The 20274-nt window shown below is 34.4% G+C and overlaps 1 protein-coding gene across 4 annotated transcripts in view; it reads right to left on the reverse strand.

Annotated features, from left to right (window-relative positions):
* Positions 1-2410: 2410 nt before the first annotated feature.
* FBXW7 (F-box and WD repeat domain containing 7) overlaps positions 2411-20274 on the reverse strand; it is a 231238-nt gene continuing 213374 nt past the window's right edge. For all 4 annotated transcript variants that reach the window (XM_038559027.1, XM_038559028.1, XM_038559030.1 and 1 more), the window contains 8 exons: positions 19762-19896; positions 14753-14876; positions 12080-12216; positions 10804-10917; positions 9408-9589; positions 7213-7438; positions 5506-5716; positions 2411-4404 (listed from right to left, as the gene is read on the reverse strand). In XM_038559027.1, coding sequence (XP_038414955.1) covers positions 4136-4404; positions 5506-5716; positions 7213-7438; positions 9408-9589; positions 10804-10917; positions 12080-12216; positions 14753-14876; positions 19762-19896 — 1398 coding nt within the window. In that variant the 3' untranslated portion in view covers positions 2411-4135. The remainder of the gene's footprint in view (positions 4405-5505; positions 5717-7212; positions 7439-9407; positions 9590-10803; positions 10918-12079; positions 12217-14752; positions 14877-19761; positions 19897-20274) is intronic.

Below are 20274 nucleotides of genomic sequence, written 5' to 3' on the forward strand. Positions count from 1 at the left end.
AACAAAGGAGACTCTAAAATAGACTAGTTCAGAAAGTATAGAGAAAGTGGCTTAAAAACAGTACATATAATTGAATGTCAATTACTTTTTGAAATTAAACAAATAGATAGACTAGAACATTTACTTAACCATTTGGTGTGCATTGACTGTTGCCGATTAATGAAATAGCTGTGGTTACTCAATCTCAGTGAGGGAGTTACAAAGCACCAAAATTATAAACAATTCCAATGATGAAAGAAAGACAGTAAGCTTTGATCAATCCAACAAGTATTTACGGAGCACTTGTTATGGGCCTTTGTGGGTTACTTCTGTGCCCCAACTTTAGCTTTAGTTTCAGGCAAGGTTGATCTTTAGAGACGTGTAACACATAAATGTGGGGACTGCCTGTATTCTGGTGGGAAGATTTAAAAATTCAGTTATATAAGGTGGTGAACTTCTTCACTGAGGGGGCCACAAAGCAAGGTTCTCTCCGTGACCGTTCTTACTACACTGACAATAATTTAATTCCTGTAGAAGGAGGTTAACATATTCCCTTTCAGGAACAGATCCACTGAGAGAAAGATTATTCATTTACTCATAAAATAATATTTAATGAACACTTAAGTGTGTTCAAAAGCACTGGTAGGTGCCCTATACCAGTCCACCTCACAAGGGTTCCATAGGACTCAAATGAGAAATCTATGTGACTCCATTTAAAATAATATAAATTGTTATATATAGAAAAGTGCTATTTTTATTACATACCTGAATGAGTCACAAAACACTTTCAATTATGCCCAAATATAGGAATATCTGGGTCTATTTTCCTAAAGTTTTAATAGTAGCTACTATTTATTGAGCTTTAAGTACCATCAGTATGTTACATGCTTTTTAACATTTCACTTAATCCCTCCAATAACCTTAGTAGGTTGGTACTGCCTACATTCTAAAAGATGAGGAAACAGGAGGTTCAGAAATTGGATAAGATTCCTGTAACTAGACAGTATTACAACACTGGGACTTGAATTCCCACCTATCTGCCTGCAAATCCTATGAGCTCAATTCTATTATATAATGTATTCATTTTAAAGATGATGTTTTTCTTTACTTATACTTAAGCCACATTTGTATTATTAAAAATCAAAGCGGTTGGTTTCCAGATTACCAAACAGAATTACGACTTCTTGATCATTTGGGATTGTCGACCATGAACAGTAGTAATGGCACTGGCTATGCCCTGGTTCATCCTGAAGCAGGCAGGGCTGCTCGCCCCTGAACTCAAGACCTCATGTGATGTTTGCCTGTGTTTAGCCATGTGGTTTTCTGTCTTCTCCTTTAACCCCTGTCACTTCTGACGGTCCTGTGCCTGTAATGTGCTGGGGACTAATAAACTGCATGTGCAATGGCAGAGATCTAAGGCAGTGGTTCTAGGTTGCAAATGTGACTCACCTGGCACGCTGGTTTAAATGCAGATTCTTGGGCTCCATTCCCTGCTGTTCAACATTAGTAGCTCTAGGAGCTTGAGGCCCAAGAATTGCTGCTCTGTGAGTAAAGAACACACACTTTATGACTGTGAGAAACGTATTCTCTAAGCAGCTTGTTTTTATTGTTTTAGATTTTCAGCTATGGCCTGGGGATTAAATATAGGGAATTAAATAAAATTTTAAATATATAGAAGAGGTGAGTGGGAGATGGAACCTGCTATTTGAGAGGCTACATAATTTGAATAACTGAACTTTTTCAGTTATTTCATTCATATTTTAAAATATTAGATTTATTGACTGAAACAGCAACAGAAGAGCCTGAAAGTATCACAAGAGTAACTTATTTTTTCCAAAACTCTGCTTCTGGAAAGACTGTCAAAATTCCTGATCTCTTTATTCTTAAAGAGCATGAGTGTGAATGCTTGCTCTCTGCTAGTTCTCCGACTTCTGACAAATCACCTAACCAGTCTGAGCCAGTTCCACCCTCATCTTTAAAATGGAGATAACAGTACCTACTTCTCAGGGAGGGTGGGAGCTCCAGAGATAATCCACAAAACGTTCCTGGTAAGTACTCAATATGTGGTCAAATTTGAAAATGAACTTTTTTAAAAAAAGGAAGAAGAAAAAAAAAAAGAATTCCAGTTGTACCCATCACAAAAGTATTGTAACTCTTTGAGGGACCCATATTTCACATTTACATATCAAATGTTGCACAGAGATAGGCACAGTGGAATGTCCTTCTTTATAGTCCAAGGAGATAAACAAAATTTACATTTGTGGCACATTCTTCTTGCTTTAGCTGTATGAAACAGGCCTGGAAGTACTGATCTCTATGTCACACTAGAGGGAATGCAAAGAAACCAGACTTTGATATCTTAAATAGCAGAGACAAACCCTCAATGTTTATAATGAAATATTATTTACTTCAGTGGAAGAAACAGGCATACTAACATGAAAAAACACATTTTATTGCACTTAAGTTATAAGAAAATAAAATTTCTAAGTGAATCAAACCATAGACACAATCCCTTTAAAGGTTGTTTTCCTCCATCATGTCAGGTTGTTACATAACTAAAATTAACCAACTTGAATCTGATTGTTTTAAATCAGACTATAAATAAAACAAAAAAAAATAAACAGGAGGAGGAAAAAAAGATCACCTAGGATACAGTGTTAAACCACTTTCACAGTTCAGCTTGAGTTGTGGCTCTTGGAGAATGAGGCAAACCATTTGACTTTTTCATTCATTTCATTTGTTTGCATGTGACGCCTTTACTACAAAAACTGAATAGTTTCTGCTTTGTCAGTTTCTCAGAGCAATAAAACTGTAACAGTTGTTTTCCCAAATACTGTAAAACACTAAGACTGACCAGCAACTTTATTTGTTTTATATATTTTTAAAATATTTTGTCAGTTTTATTATGTACGTTCATCCATTCACCACAGCCCTCAAAAAGAAAAGTTTCTCCACAGAACAGGCGGCAATAGCTCTGTTCCAAGGAATGTGTTTTAATTTTTGCCCAGATAAAAGAAAATAAGCTTTGCACACACTCTCAATTCTTTACTTGCAGGCAAACTTCACTCTTTATTATCTGAAACTCTCCCATTCTCAGCCTCTTAGAGGCACAGATGGTTCAAGTTTCAGTGGCAAAAAGTCTTTTTTCTGTAACCAAACTAGAGCAAATTTGGAATTCAGTCTGGGACTAAAACGTCACAGCAGAAAAAAAATAAAAAAAAATAATTTGCTTTTTTTTCTTTCTTTCATTTAGCAGCATAAATAAGTTTGGCCACTGGGAGTACAGTACAGGGGTGGGACAACAATCCCATATTTGAAGACCTACTTCTAGCACCAGCATCAAGAATTAAATCCATCTCAGGACTCACAGAACCCAGGACAACTTGCCACCTTTGAGCAACATATGCATTGAAGAGTGTATGTGGAAGCGACAGGAAATAGATTAACAGAGGCTAATACTGTGATTGATTGACATTGGCAATGGTTGGCAAAAAAAAAAAAAAAAAAAAAAAAAAAAAAAAGCTTTTCATGATAACTGTACAAAAACAATTCACAGTAATTTTTTTTTTTTTTTAGCTTTTCCACTCCAGAAAAATGACTTTTTGTTGCAGATGCTCTCTAACGAGAAAGTCAGCCAGTCCTTGGTTGGGTGTTATTGCAGCCCCTTCCTAGGTCTCAGTGGTAAAAGGACAGGCTAGCAGAATCTGTAACGAAGCTTCAGCGTTAACGCTGCCCAGTGACCACTGGAGAAGAAAATAAAGAAATAATTGCACCTGGTTTGATTTAGAAAGTCTCATTTTGCAAAGCTGCCCTCAGTCAAAAGTGAAGCCTTTTATGTGATGAGACAGCAGACGCCTCTCGTGTCAGTTACGGTTTGTCTTGTCTTCCTCTTTTCCTTCTTCTTCTGTAGATCTTTTCACTTTGTTGCCCCAAGCCAACATCCTGCACCACTGAGAACAAGGGATTTTTTTTTTGTCTTTTTCTTTTCTTTTTTCTTTCTTTTTTTTTCTTTTTGTGTTTTGTGAGTTTTTTTGGAGTTTTTTTGCTTTTTTTCTTCTGTTTTTTTTTTTGTTTGTTTTTTATTTTTTTGTTTTTCAGGGGGAAGGGCAGGGAGTATATCGTCTACACATTTGGACAAATTTGTCTTTTCTGCTCTTCACTTCATGTCCACATCAAAGTCCAGCACCAGCAGCTTGGTTTCCTCAGTCCCATTCCGACTCCCAACTGCACACACCAGCTTTGTGTTTGAGGCTCTGATCCGCCACACGACTCCCCCACTCCCCCCACTCTCCAATGTGACTAGGTTTCGAATAAATTCACCCGTTTTCAAGTCCCATAGTTTTACAGTTCCATCATCTGAGCTGGTAATTACAAAGTTCTTGTTGAACTGTAAACAGGTCACAGCACTCTGATGCTTGTTAGGACCTAGGCAAAACCAAAGGAATTCAATTACTGGTTAGAAATCATGGGTATGGGCAAGTTACATGGTAACTGTAGACTTCTACATTAGAACGTACAATAAATGAAATATTTAAAATGCTGCATATTTAGAAACTGTGAGTATTTTAGGATCAGTAGGGTTGTAGGAAAATCTTGTAGCTACTTGTAACTGAAACTTTAACTTTCAAGACTTCTGTCTTCCAGGAAGCTTGGTTAACTACCAGGCACACGTTTTGTTTTCTGGCTGTGTAAAAAAGAGCTTTCTTAGTAAATAAGAGCTTTCTTAGTGGTGATGTAGATAGCCCAGCTCCATGTATTCTGCCAACAGATGAACGGGCACATCTACTACCCTTACCACTTTGAACTGACCACTCAAAGGCAAAGGCTGAATGACCACAATTCCAAAATTCTGAGAAACAGATACAACCAGTGAGTAAAAAGCTGCAGTAGAGCCCACCAGATGGCCTCACTGAAAAAAAAAAAACCACTTTTCAGTGCTATGACCAATAAAAAGAAGTTAATCATGACATAAAATGTTAACACTGTTGTGCCTCATTTAATATTAGTGGCTTTCACATGTTTCTTTCTTCATTTTACTAGGTGCTATTATTCCTTCCATCCTAGTTAAGCAGATGGTTAAAGGGTCTAAGTTGAGGCCAAAGCAATTTTCTATCAGATTAGAGATGTTTTCTTTTCCCCCTCAGTAAGGTAGCTCTTTAATTTAAAATTGGGCTACAAATTCAAAATTAAAAAAAAAAAAATCACCCAAAAACCAAAATGAGTCTGTTGCTTCTATGATACAGCCAAGATCTTTCTTCACATTGTTCTTTAAGGTTAGGTCGAGTTAACTGTACATGCAGGAAGTGATTAAACAATTTTATATTAAAAACACAATTTGAAACAATTTCTCAAGGGTAGCCTAGTTCTGTCAAGTCAGAGTGAAACTGCTCAGAAACTTATCCAAAATAAGCATTTTCATATTGTAGGAGGTTAATTCTTTTTGTGACATAAAAGCTCCATGCTTCTCTTTTGACTAACAATCTCATTTTTAACAAACACAACTAATGCTGAGTAGCCAAGACTTACCTTGCAATGTTTGTAAACACTGTCCTGTTTTGATATCCCAGATTTTAACTGTAGAATCTGCATTCCCAGAGACAAGAATATTGTCTTTGAGTTCCATTCCACTTGTTAACGACTGGTGTCCTGTTAACGTGTGAATGCAATTCCCTGTCTCCACATCCCACACTCGGATTGATGTATCAAGAGATCCACTCACCACATGGATGCCATCAAACTGCAACAGACACAGCATATTAGACTACAAATATGGATATTCTTGATATCTATTGACTTTAATCCTATGGGGGAGAAAAATAAAGCATGGGAAACAGGTAATGCCAGGAACAAAATGAGGTAACAGGATAAAGTGCAGGTAATCAAGCAAATCTACAGTGTACATTCTTAGAAGCTTCTATTAGAATTGCTTAGTTTTTTAAAAAAGATTTATTTATTTGGGGGGGGGGGGCGGCAGAGGGAAAGGGAGAGAGAGAGAATCCCAAGCAGACTCCTTGCAGAGCACAGAGCCCAAAGCAAGGCTCAATTCCATGACCATGAGATCATGACCCGAGCAGAAATCAAGAGTTGGACACCCAACCTACTTATAAATAAGTTCTGGGAGCCACCCATGTGCTCCCAGAATTGCTAATTTTTTATGGCCAGTAGCTTCAAACTAGATGCAGAAACAATTTTGATAACAAAAGCGATACAGCACCTCTTCTCCAGCTTCCCAGCTATACCAAAAGTAAATAAATATCAATTCCTAGAAGATCTATAATAATATTGCTACCTCTTTTCTCAATCTAATTGTTTACTTAAATGAGAATATTATATGCATTAAGGTTCTGAACATATCACAAAATATAAAAACAACTTCAGCCAAATTCCCTCTCCTCCAAATGTATAACCTTTTCTAAGTTAACACGTATATTTATTACCTATCAATACTTTGTGACATAGGCCGTATTCCATGAATTAAGAAACAAATATTCCAAGAATAGAGAACTGTCAGTACTGGGACTATATACTAATCTGCTGATTGGTAATGGGCAGTAACTGGCAAATAAACTATATAAGTAATAGAAAAATTTTCAAGTTGAAAATGCTATCTTTCAGAAAATGAAACACCCATTTTCTAAATTTGCTATTAATTTAGCTATTTCAAATATGACAACCCACTCAAGAATATCATGTTCAAATGTAAATAAAAAAAATCAGTTTAGTCAAATTTACTTCCTTATGACTACAAATCAGTAGCTCTTTGATGGTAGAGGAGCCTGATGCAGAAAGGCTCCACTTCCACTTTGAGTGGGAATGGGATCGCAATTACATGGTCCATCAACTTTCAGCTATCAAGGCAAAGGGACAGCTTTTGGCCAAATTAATCCTCTGCTAAGGAGTTTATTAAAATCCAGGTTATTTTCCTTTGAGACTATCTACCCATTAATTAATAGAGGGAAATGCAGGGCTACAAAGTTTCAGGTTCTAAGACAAATATTTATATTTTAGAGGAAAAAGATCACAGAAAAGCTGAAACAAGTTATTTAAATAAGTTCAAAATTTACACTTCCTTCATGCCAATTTTAAAGTATATGTAAACAACAGGATAATCTGATTTGTCTTTTTTTGGATTGTATTAAATCAGCAATTTGACAGCGATTATCGTTTTAGTCAAAACAATCTCATGATTCATCAGTGAAGCGTCTAAGGGATACAAGAGATAGGATCCCTTACCTGTAATGAATAGACTCTATTAGTATGCCCCTGCAACGTGTGTAGACAGGTCTCGGTCTCCGGATCCCACACCTTCACCATAAAATCATATGCTCCACTAACAACCCTCCTGCCATCATACTGAACACAGCGGACTGCTGCTACATGACCCATCAAAACATGTAAACACTGGCCTGTCTCAATATCCCAAACCCTAAGAGTGGCATCTCGAGAACCGCTAACAACTCTGTAGTGGGGAAGACAGAAAAAAAGAAGTATTAGAATGTTTAATAACATGAGAAAATATGATATATAAAGTCAGTGGTTACTGAACTTTTTCCTTTCTTACTTAAGCAGGAATACCTGTTTTCAAAGAAATCTTATGTAAAACCTTGATACACAAACATACAGAAGTCAAGCTACTTTGGTTGGGATGGGAAGCTGGGAAGCCCAGAATTCCACCTGCTTAGTGTCCCGCATTTATAAGCGGCTGCATAGTGTCTGGGGTTCTGGGGGACGGTTTGAAAACCGCTGTATTGTATTTGAAGCAGAAGCAGCAGCAGCTGCCGCCGGCTCCAATAAATACAAGATCTTGATTTTAGAAATAAAATGCTAACGTGAGCAACATGTATAAAATGTTAATGGCAGAACTCCGGTGGTAGTATTTTGAAAAATTTTATATTTCTTTTTTATTCTTTCTGCCATTTCCCAAAATTTTAATTATGAACATATATTTTCTTTGTGACTAGGGAAAAATTTGTTAAATGTTATTCAACAAAGCAAATCTGAATTTGGAATTTAAACAGTTAGAGATGGGTGTGTTACACCATTATAATTCTGGTAAAATTAACCTGTTGTAGCATATCCTCTAACAAAGGCTGCTTATGTTTATAGTTATAGTCAACAGGCTATGGAGGTATTAAGATACACAGATTTTAGAAGATACACCCGGGGAGGCAATAGAAATCCCTTAAAAATCTGGCCCAACATTAATAAAGCTATGCTCTTCTGAAGACCAGAGTGATACAAATATTGCAATCACCTCTGGATTACGAAGCAGAGCTGAAAATTCAGGTATCTTCATGTCATTCTTAAGAGATAAAGATAGGCCACAGTTGCCACATTTGGAAGAGTAGAGGAGAGCATTGAGAGATTTAAGTCAGAATATAATGAAAACTGAAATACAGGGTCTCTTAATATCAATACCCCAAATTTTAATAGCACACACTGTTCAAAGTAGATTCAAATTACAAATGAAAAGGTAGCTTTCTTCACATATTACAAATCGAGCATGAAATCTGCTTAAGGTAATGGTTTTCACAAAGACAATGTTGTGGACAGAATTAACGGTAAGGAGTGGATGGATTCATGGTAAGGTCTGCCAGAGAGGCCTTTTTTGACAAATGAAGTCAAAATCACATCTGTTTACCAGGGTACTGTGAAGACATGCAGATAGAAGATCGAAAGGACTTTAACAGGAGGGCTTTGTAGGAGGAGATCAAAGCAACGGCAAAGGCACCGAGAGGACAAAAAGGCAAGCAGTCTGGTTTGGCTGGAACTATTTTGAAAACTGGATTGAGCATTTCTTCCTTGATTCGATAGACAACAGAAGGCTCTCAAAAGGGCAATGATACTATCATAATTAGAAAAGGATTCTCTGTCAGCTGTGTAAAAGGTGAGAAAACCAAGTGTGAAAGCTATGTAACTAGTTCAGGGGACCGGTAATGAGACACTAAACAGAAATCCATGGGCCTCAGCTTTTGTCTAGACAGAAGGGGATATGATGGAGTGGGGGTAGGGCATGTGGGTAATTAAAAAGGCCCAGAAGTTTGAAGCCTAAGTAACTGAATTTGTCCCACTAGTAGAGATGTAAATGCAAAGCAAGAGAGAGAGAAAGGTTTTTTTGAAGATGATGAGTCATCAGATGCAGAATAATAAAGTGCCACCCAAGATTAGAGAATAGAATTTCAAGGAGGAAGCCAACAAAACCATTAAATGAAGAAGGAAATTTAAAGACAATCCTCCAATTTTAAGCCAATATAGTACTGCTTTGCTAGTATAGAAATATCTGAAGTCTAATAATTAAAGCCTAATTTAAGAGCACATTACCACTATCTCTCTAATAAACAGAATTATACAACTGAACTCTACACAAAAGCCCTCAAATCACAAATAACAGAGGAAGAATTCCCAACCATTACAGGATTTTCCCTTACCTTTTTTCATGGAGATGCATACAGCGGACAGTGGAAGTATGCCCATATAAGGTATGTATACATTCCCCAGTCTCTGCATTCCACACTTTTAGAGTCCGATCTGTAGATCCACTAATGATGATATTGTCTCTCATCTGTGATGACCATACTCCACCTGTGTGTCCCACTAATGTTCTCAGACACTGGAAAAACACTTAAGATGATTACTTTTGGTAGAAAGAAAAACAATTTACATGACATTTCAGTAGCTTATTAAAATCTGAGGTAAAGTTATTTATAAAATTGGATTGTTTCGCAAATCAGAAAATAACTTTTTATACCAATATGTCATGATACCATCACCATTTATTCTTTTTATTCAGTAGCATTACATATTAAACATACATACACTACTGAGGATCAAGTAGATAGAAAGTAAAACACTTATTAAAATATGACAGCTCCAGCCTGGTCTCTTTGATAAAATAATGCTAAAATTGCAACTTGGATTCTTCCATAGGAATGGATTCAATGAAAGAATGCCAACCATGTTAGGTGTGGCTACATACCACATTTCATCTGAATCTGCCCCAAGGCAGTAGTTAGGAGCCAGGCAAGGTACTTCTAGACAAGTAAAGACAGATACTAAAACTCTGAAATAAATCCAAAACTAATAATTACACTATGGAAATATGAAGCTGCTTTAAAAAATTTTTACATCTGACTTGGAATACTTAGAAGATTCTTGCCAAGAATCAACATGCTGTAAGACATTTTAAAAGACAGGGTTTTTTCCCCTCACATTTTCCTCTAGTTTTTTTAGCTGATCAGTTACTTAGTTTATGAAATCATTCTCCAGTGGACAGATAAAAATAAGTATTCACCATAGAACATGAAAGCAAAATACTGTATGCAGTGAAATTGATTGCTTGGACTGCTTTTTACTTCAAACTCCTATTTAAATACTGTATCTGCTTTACTTTCATCTCACAGGGCTTGAAATAAGTCTAAATTAACATGATTTGTTTAACTTCTAAACTATAGGTAAGTTATCAACAGAGCAGTTTACAAAGAAAAGTAAGTATCCCTCAATCACAGTTTTGAAGAATATTAAAAAGGACAATATAACTGTGATGGTTAATAAAGGTGGGAAAAAAGTAAGCCAAGAAAAAGATGAAGCATTTTGTTAAAATCATATAATAGCTAAATCACAAAGATAGACAAATTATTTACAAGAAGAAATTAATGACATCCCCAACCTGAGAAACATTATCTTTGTGCCAAGGAAAAAACTAAATTAGAAGCTCTGATACTTGTTAACAAAATATGCTGCAGTCAAAAATGAACCCATGGTTTCCCTGATTGATCCATGCAAAAACATAAACAAAATGGGAAGTATAGAAAGAAGTATGCTTACTTTGCCTGTGACTGCTGACCAAACTTTTAAAGTGTTGTCATCAGAACCACTAACTATTCGGTTACCACAAAACTGTAAGCATGTGATCACATGATCATCATGTCCTTTCAGAACCTACAAGATAAATGTACAGATTAGAAATATGTTATTAAATTATATTTCTTAAAATACTGGTAAAAAAAAAAAAGTAAAGCCACAAATAGGAGCAGCAATCTAAAGTCTATTTTTAAAATTACAATTATATAAAATACAAAGTACCATCCTTCCTGAATGCTGAATCAACTATTAAGGATTTTATTTTTCCATATTCTATGACTTTTATGTGAGATATCAACTATTAACATTGAGTGAATCAAGACTTTTATGAGTCAAGACCTCATAAAGATGGTTCAAACACAAATGTATTTTATAATTATCTATTTGTTCAAACCAAAAAAATATACATCTATGTTCTGCAATTTTTACACACAAAGACAAAAACACCTACAAACTAGAAAGACGAGTAATAAAAATTATCAACTTCTTCAATGTAAAACAAAAAAAGCCTGGGAGTACCCGGATGGCTCAGTCGGTTAGGTGTCTCTTGACTCAGGTCATTATCTCAGGGTCATGAGACTGAGCTTTGAGCAGAGCTTCTCACTGGGTGTGGAATGTGCTTGAGATTCTCTCTCCCTCTACCCCTTCTTCCCAACTCCCACTCATATGTGCTCGCTCACTCTCTCAAAAAAAAAAAAAAAAAAAGCCTGTTATAATGTTTACTTATTAATATAACAGTATCTCCCCTAATTGCTTTCTTCCAGTTGTATAAATATATCTAAGAATTTCAAGCATTTTTGCCACTATTTACATACTTACAGTAAGACAAAAAAATCGGTATTATCATTAAATTTATAAAAATAAATGTCCCTCAAAAGGGACATCAAAACACAAAACATGGGCACTCCTCAAAAAATCATGTTCTAACTACCTAGTCAGAGAGCAAGCAAATTCTTAGGTAAAATGTCTATGACACAAAATTCAACAAGATATTCAGAAATTTTCATTTCCTAAGATAGAATGACATGCAATTCAACTCCTCTTTTATTCAAGTACAATCAGTTGTCTGGAGAAATTAGCAATAGGGGAATACTGTCCGTTACACATTTTCAGTTATTTCAAAATATACTGTTTTCGTTCTACAGGAGATAGGGTCAAGTTATACTTCTGGCCAAGAAGAACATACTAGGTAGCAACACTGATTAATGCTTTCAGTTACACTGTGCAAGAGTTCAGTTACCTTAGGAGATTTGAGTTCTCCTCGCCTCCAGTTAGTATCAATTCTATGCTGTCTGATGTATGCACTTTTCCATGGACTGTGTATGAAACCTGGTTTTATTACTTTTCTTCTCTTGATGTGCAATGGTTCATCAATACCTGAAATTTTAAAGAGTCACCAATAGTAAAAATTACACATTTTATAATATATCTCATTTTCCCCTATGCTCAAAACCACTGAAATACAGGACATTGTCCAATTTCTAATAGTTATTATAAAACAATAATGTAAAGTCTGCATTTTCTATGGCATGTTTTCATATTGACTTTTTAATTTCTTTCTCTAAATAATTCTGTGAAATGTTGGTGAGGATGTGCAGAAATTTGAGCCCTTATGCAATGCTTGTAGGAATATAAAACGGTATAGCTGCTATGGAAAGCAGTATGGTGGTTCATCAAAAAAAATTAAATATAGAATTACCATATGATCCAGCAATTCCAATTCTGGATACACATCCAAAAGAATTAAAAGCAGAAACTTGAACAGATATCTGTACACTCATGTTCAGAGCTGCATCATTCATAATAGCTGAAAGGTGGAAGCAACCCAAGTGTCCATCGATGGATGAATGAATAAACAAAATGTGGTGTGTATATATATACAATGGAATATTTATTCAGACTGAAAAAGGAAGGGAATTCTGACACATGCCACCACATGGATAAACCTTGAAGACAGTATGCAAAATGAAATAAGCCAGTCACAAAAAGACAAATACCATATGATTCCACTTATATGAGGCACCCAAAGTAGTCAAACAGAAATAGAATGGTGGTTGCCAAGGGCTGCAGGAAGAGGAATAGGGAGTTACTGTTAAATGGGTATGGACTTTCAGCCAAGAAAGATAAAAAAAGTTCTGGAGACGGACTGTATAATAACATGCCTGTACTTAATGCCACTGAACTGTACACTTAAAAATGGTTAGAATGATAAATTCTCAAGTATATGTTACCACAATTTTTTTTAAAAGTCATTAAAATAATGATTCTATAAGAGAAGGTAAGGCAAGGACTGTTAATCCCACTTTATATAATATAGACACTTGAGAGGGTTTCACTAATTAGTCTGAGCAATAGACAGGCAGAGGCAGGATTAGAAACCAAGTACCTTGGATCTATACTTCTCACTCAACTGTAACCCCCTTGAAGGGTAAGATAACGTATAGAATATCTGTCTCATGCTCTATGATTGTTTCTTAAAATTTTTGCTTATCTGAGACAAATCATATTTTTATATTTTTTCAAAAATATAATTTTTATATATGCCTGCTAGAAAACTAAGTATTTTCTTTAATTATTATGGATGATACCTTCTCCTCTACTAAGAAAGCAGTTTTTTTTCTTTTTTAGTTTTCAAGAACCTAAGTTCCAAGATGAGAAGAAAATGGGAGTTCACTACTATATCCCCAGCATTTAAGAATGTCTAGCCCATAGGAGGTGTTCAATAAATATTTGTGGAAGAAAAGAATAGAATATGGAATATTTGAGTACTGTTAATATAATTTTGGGTTTCTTTTATTTAACTAATTTATTTAATAAGTGAGTGACTGAGTATGAATGAATTCCAGCCAGTGAGTTTCTTTTTTTTTTTAAACTCTTATTTTTTTTAAAGATCTTATTTATTTATTCATGAAACACACACACACACAGAGAAAGAGAGAGAGAGAGAGAGAGAGGCAGAGACACAGGCAGAGGGAGAAGCAGGCTCCAAGCAGGGAGCCTGACGTGGGACTTGATCCCAGGTCTCCAGGATCACATCCTGGGCCAAAGGTGGCTCTAAACTGCTGAGCCACCTGGGCTGCCCAGTGAGTTTCTCTCTAAAGGACAGTGAAAATTATAACTTATCTCTAATTGTATTAGAGAGGCAGGACATGTTTCTTTTCCATGAAATCGGTGGTAGAAATTCATCTTTATCTTATTTTAAGTAAAAATTCATATTTAGGTTTTTGGTTTGTCTTTTTTTTTTAACTGGTGTATAACTGACATACAATATTAATATCAGGTGTACAGCATAGTGATTCAATATTTATATACATTGCAAAATGGTCATCACAATAAATCTAGTTATCCTCTGTCAGTTTACAAAGTTACTAAAATATTATTGACTATATTCCCCATGCTTACATTATCTCCTTATTTCATAATTCGAAGTTTGTAGTTCTTAATCCCCTTTACCCATTTTGTGCCTCTCCAAGCCCCCTCCCCTCTGGCCATCACCAATCTGCTCTCTGTAGCTATAGGTCTGTGTTTTGTTTTGTTTATTTTGTTTTTTAGGTTCCCTTAAAATCATCCTCATCTTGATATTTTCATTGTTTACTAAGTGTATTAGAGACTGGGAAGCAAATCCGATATATTTGCCATTAGTTATTAGGGCTCATTAAATGGGTTAGCTCCAAGATCTGGCTCATTTGAATGTGTGGAATAACCTGTGGATTTTATATAAGTAGGTGAATGCAAATGAAGACTCATTCTTGATTCTTTGATAGACTGCCAAAGTTCCCCTTTTTCAATTATTCACTACTTTGTTCTATGTGGATATAAAACTTCTAATTTTTACTTTTTTCTATTTTTGTTTTCAGAATCATTTTGCTTTTTCAAAGTATAAAAATTTTCTCTTTGTGATTTTGAACCTTACCCTCTTCTTTGCATTTCTCTCTCCAGAGAAGGTTGTCTTCAGCCAAAATTCTCCAGTAGCGACACGTCTGAGCCGCTTGTAGCAGGTCTTTGGGTTCCAGGAATGAAAGCACATAAAGTGCCAGCTATGAAAAGGAAAAAAGCATAGTATACTCATATTTTAAATATATACTTATTTAACATATAAATAATAAAGAATATAAATATTTAACTTATACATAATTATTTTCTATAGAATGAAGTACTTCTAGGTAAATGTAACATAATTGTACATTCTAATTTTTAAAATTATAAAAGGCAGTACTTTCTAATAGTCAATCTTAAATATATGCCAGACTTAAAAAGCTTACTCTATTGGTTTTTATGAACTTCACTCTACCAACCTCACCTCTTCAAGGAATTAAGCCTCTCTGCCTCTGCTCTGTGAGCCTCAATAACTCCATCGCTCATGTATATAGGTATACTTTATTAGTTGTTTAGATTTTATACTTTTCTCTCCCCACTACCATGTAAATTCACTGAAGACAAGACTTAAAATTAAGAACTGAGATTTCTAGATATTTTGTGTAGTTTGATTTTAGATCACTTCTGATAGATATAATTGTTATCACATCAAAGTGTTTATTGTCACAATGATAAAGTTCTCAAATATTTATACCTTTTACTGTAAATGACAAGAGGGGACAACTACTAAACTGCTCCACAGACATATAAAAGTAATTAGGTTCTAATTACTTTACATTGCTTATGAGGATTTTCTTAACAGGCCAGATAGGTTTGTATGTTTAAACTAGCTCTTTGGTATATCACTGATTTTTAAAATTTTGTTTCCAAGATTTACACACCATCAGTTTTTTTTTTTTCTAGCATGTATAATCAATTCAAGTAAATAAAGGAAGAGGAAAGAAGAAAGAAGAGAATGGTAGCTCCTGAAAAGGCTTATCTAGTTAAGCCTCACTAATCATATAAAAATTTAAATTATGATATTAGAATCAAAATGATCTAAATGCAGCAATAAAGTTTATTCTCCACAGAAATTAAATTACAGAATTAAAACAAACTAACATTCAAAGGACCAAAGGCCATACAGGGAGTAAAAGCACAATCTGAATTATTTTCTGATGCTAAACAGTAATTACATGACATAAGTTACGTTTACCCAAGAACTTTGTATATAGAGAGTTCATCATTAATCACATATTTATTGAGTACATTTTATATAGAAAGTACTCCAACCAGTCCGTATTCAATTTAATACTATTACTACTAATTGACAGTGAAAACCGTTTTGTGGAATAATTATTTTGGTCTACCAGAGAAGCCCATTCAGTATCATATTTAGAAACTGTATCGTTTTAAATAAAAAGGCATAACCAGATTCAACAAGCTAGGTATATATGTGTATATCCATATACATATATAAATAAACACATATATATCTCAACATTGTCATTTTTTAATGGATACTCTATAAGTCACTTAATTTTGAAATTATCAATCAATCAAAACCTGGGCAAGTTTGTTAAGTGTCAGTATAAACAGTGATGGGTTAACACCATATTCTTCTATGTGAAATTGATATTTCACACAGAAATTATCAGGCACAAAGTTATATTTGTGGAAAAGAGATGCTATTTAATGCCCAAGATATTTAATATAGTAGCATGAAAAACTCTATTCTTTGCTTTAGTTATCCAGCTGCTTGAGTTATCCAGCTGAGTTAGAAATCAAGTAATTCACAAAAAAGTCAATGGATCTTAAAGGCTAGAAAACAAATCCAGAGCACCTTCGATTTCAAAGGTATATCCCAAATCATCAACTATAATTTCTTTCATTACTGGTGATTTTGAGATCACCTAGTCCAATGTTTGTGTGCATTAAAGAGTAAAGAAGGGCAGCCTGGGTGGCTCAGCAGTTTAGCGCTGCCTTCAGCCCAGGGCCTGATCCTTGAGACCAGGGATCGAGTCCCATGTCGGGCTCCCTGCATGGAGCCTGCTTCTCCCTCTGCCTGTGTCTCTGCCTCTCTCTCTCTCTGTTTCTCATGAATAAATAAAATCTTTGAAAAAAATAAAAATAAAGAGTAAAGAAACACTTATGTGCTAAAGAACGTTGAAGTGCTAACTCCACAGGTAACTGGCACACTTTCCTTTAAAATAGCAAAGACCCTAACTCCACCATGAACTTCAACTTACTCTATTTAAATCCAATCAGTTCTATTCAAAACATTTAAGTATTTCAGAAAATACAACAGCAAAATAAAAAATATAAATAAGAAAATCAGAACCAGTAAAAATATAAATCAAAAGAAGGTTTAAACCAGGGGAAAGTAGAATACAAATATACTGGCAACAGTATATCTTACATGGTTTTTTAATTAAACTGTCAAGCAAAAAGGGAACGGCAATTAGTCACACAATTCTTAGTGTTTATTATGGGGGAAGTATACCAGTTCCTCAAAGGAAGCAAGGTTTTGTCTCGTGGGGTTCCTTATAGGGGACAGAGAATGGTCACTATCCTGACTACATCTCTATAACACAAAAGCAGGGGCTTATAGGTTTCTTGCAGCTGAGTAAAATGATCTGGCTAATGCAATTTTCTGTTCATTTGTCTTAAAGGTAAAATCTAGATTAGTAATTCCTCCTAAAGACTTCCACTAAACAGAAGGTCTTAAATTGAAAATCTATTTCATATTTCTATTTCATACCTTTTCCTTGACCAAACTTGAAATTTCAGTGACAGTTGCTATTTTTTGTTTTTCTCTATAACCTACATAAGAGACCATCATGTTATACTTGAGAGGAAGCTAATGCTTTCCCAGAATTATGCTGTATTTCCATGGATTAAACTAGTGAAAGAGGGAGGGAAAAAAAAAGAATAAAGAAAATGTTGGTTGATCCTATGTTAAGAATTCTAGATTTTGTTCTAGGTCATTTACTCTATCACTATGCTTTTCTTGGTATTTACTTATAAAATAAGGATAATGCTGTTTATCATAAGCCTCCTGTGTGAGACTAGTGAGATTTTTATCAAGGTTTTGAGGTTAATACATGTTGGTAAAGAGATGTGAGATCTCTTGAAAGAAATTATAAGAAATTTATTATAAGTCCATTTCCTGACATGAAGGTAATGGTGTTTTAAATAATAGCACTTAGTCTCTGATAAGATAATAGTTTCCTTAAGGATTTAGATCTATACCATTATTTCTCCACATATAAGATAAAGCATTTTTTCAAAATAGGAAATGTTTCCTAGTAGTTGAAAAAAAGGGAATACACAGATGATCTACTGACCTAGGTAGGGTTCACTCTCAATCTCTTGTCTAGCCTCCCTTCTTTTCCCTCAGGGAATCTCTAAAAGAACAGTTAATCCAAGAAAATCTTTATTGCATTTATACCAGCTGTTGGTAATTTGTGCTTAATTCTTAGACTCTTAAAAATATTTCATATTCTTCTGACTTTAAATCACATTTTTGTACGTTCAAAGATTACTATGGAAATACAAATAAAGTAAAACAAAACAAGAAATTCACCATTCTTAGGGATGAGGGGACAAATGAGACTAAGAGAAAAGTCTACATTTTAATAAAAATACTACCTTCTAAAATAAGGAGGATATCCAAGGAAACCATGAAGAATATATTAGAGGTGACTACTTTCAGTCAAGTACTTATAAAAGTGCTACCTATTATGAATGCCCTTCTGGAAGTAAAGAGAGCTTATGTCATTTCATAAGCCAATTCTATTCAAAGGGTTCAGTTTTAGCATGCGCCAGGAAGAATAAAAAAATTTTTTCTGGGACAATGCAATTTTTTTTTAAACCATTTAAAAAAATCATTCCAAAGCAGAAACATTTCAGTTTGCTTTTTCTTGAAGTAATGAAACATGATTCCAAAGCAAACATTTCAATTTGCTTTTTCTTATTTTCATACATTAAATATGATAAAACTATTCTATTCATATCCAATGTGAAATTATTATTGAGACTATGTTTAAATGCCCTTAGGATATTTAGAATAAGTATCTAAAAAACCCGACTCCTTTTCTCTTCATATTTGAAGTTTTAAGATCATTTGCAGTGGCATATTATTGTTTTATATATCTTCTTCTTAGGTGACATATAATTAGTGGGAAATATATAATTTGTGAAAATATAAACCATGGTGATGCTGATTATTTAATCATTTATTACTTGTTTGCTGACAGAAATGAAACTGTGAAGCCTATAATATCAATAAAAGAACTACATCTAAGCTATGCCTCATTTATACTGCCAAGAATGGCCATATGATCATAATCTATGATAAAAAATAATGTCAGTTCACAGAAAGATATAAAAACAAATGGGCATAAGTAATTCCAAAAGAAATGCTATAAGGATGTAATCAGTGCAGGAAATCTGTGATTGTGTGTGTGTGTGTGTGTATGTGTGTGTGTATGTGAGAGAGAGAGAGAGAGAGAGCGAGCGAGCGATGGGGGCAAAAAGGAGGATTAGCAAAAAAAGATATACATGTGAAATTCCATACATTTCAAAACACACAATGTAAGTCAACAGAGAACTACAATTCATAGAATCACAAAACCTATTAGGGACTTTTAGGGACTTTGGATAAACAAACACAAAATAAGAAAAAAGTTGCTGTTTTAATAAAATTAGAATTTCTAAAAAATCTCCTACTATATATAATAAATGTACCACAACTAAAGGTTGGACTTCAAATAACCTGGGAAAAAACTGCGATAAAGAAATAATCAAATTAATGGAACTCAATAGCTTACTCTCATATATGACTTATTGCAGAGGTGGAAACAAGTCATTTAATCAGTCCATAAATATACTTTAATCTAAAAATGATATTAAGTCATGGCAGCTTATCATTTACAGCTCTCTTTAACACTAATTAAGAGTGTTAAAGTAACAATACTGAATTAGCATGACCATGTTTGAAGGTGGTTGCTGTTGAGTTATATTTTCATATAGCACCGGATGAAAAATATAATTGATAATCCTTACCTCTTTAGGGAGCAAGGAAATGAAGTCTCGTTGAAACTGGGGTTCTATCACTTGCATCATATGTTTTACTTGGGTTGGTTCACAACTATCAATAAGCTCATCTAAAGCAAGCAATTTCTCTGGTCCACTCCAGCTCTATGAAAAAGGAAGTAGAAATTTTTAGTATTTTAACAGATGCTCAAATTACAAACTCATAAAGGAAAAACCACATTTATATATAAAAGTGGCTGATTATAGTGAAGTTTTCTCCAGAATACTGAAGTGATAATCAATTAGTCTCATCAAATTTACTAGCTACCTTTATTTTGTAAAATTACTAAAGCCATGGTTTTGACAAATATTTTTGCACTACATTATTATAAATGTTATATGTTCATCTACCATCAAGACACTGGTTGAGAAACAAAGTTTTATTTGGAAATATCAGCTCGGGCTATGGAGTAAATAGGATATTTTGAAAGACGATTTTCCTTTCTCTATATTCTTTCTAGTGGGTACCATAAAATATGATGG

This window comes from Canis lupus, chromosome 15 (assembly GCF_011100685.1).
Source record: "Canis lupus familiaris isolate Mischka breed German Shepherd chromosome 15, alternate assembly UU_Cfam_GSD_1.0, whole genome shotgun sequence".
NCBI lineage: Eukaryota > Metazoa > Chordata > Mammalia > Carnivora > Canidae > Canis > Canis lupus.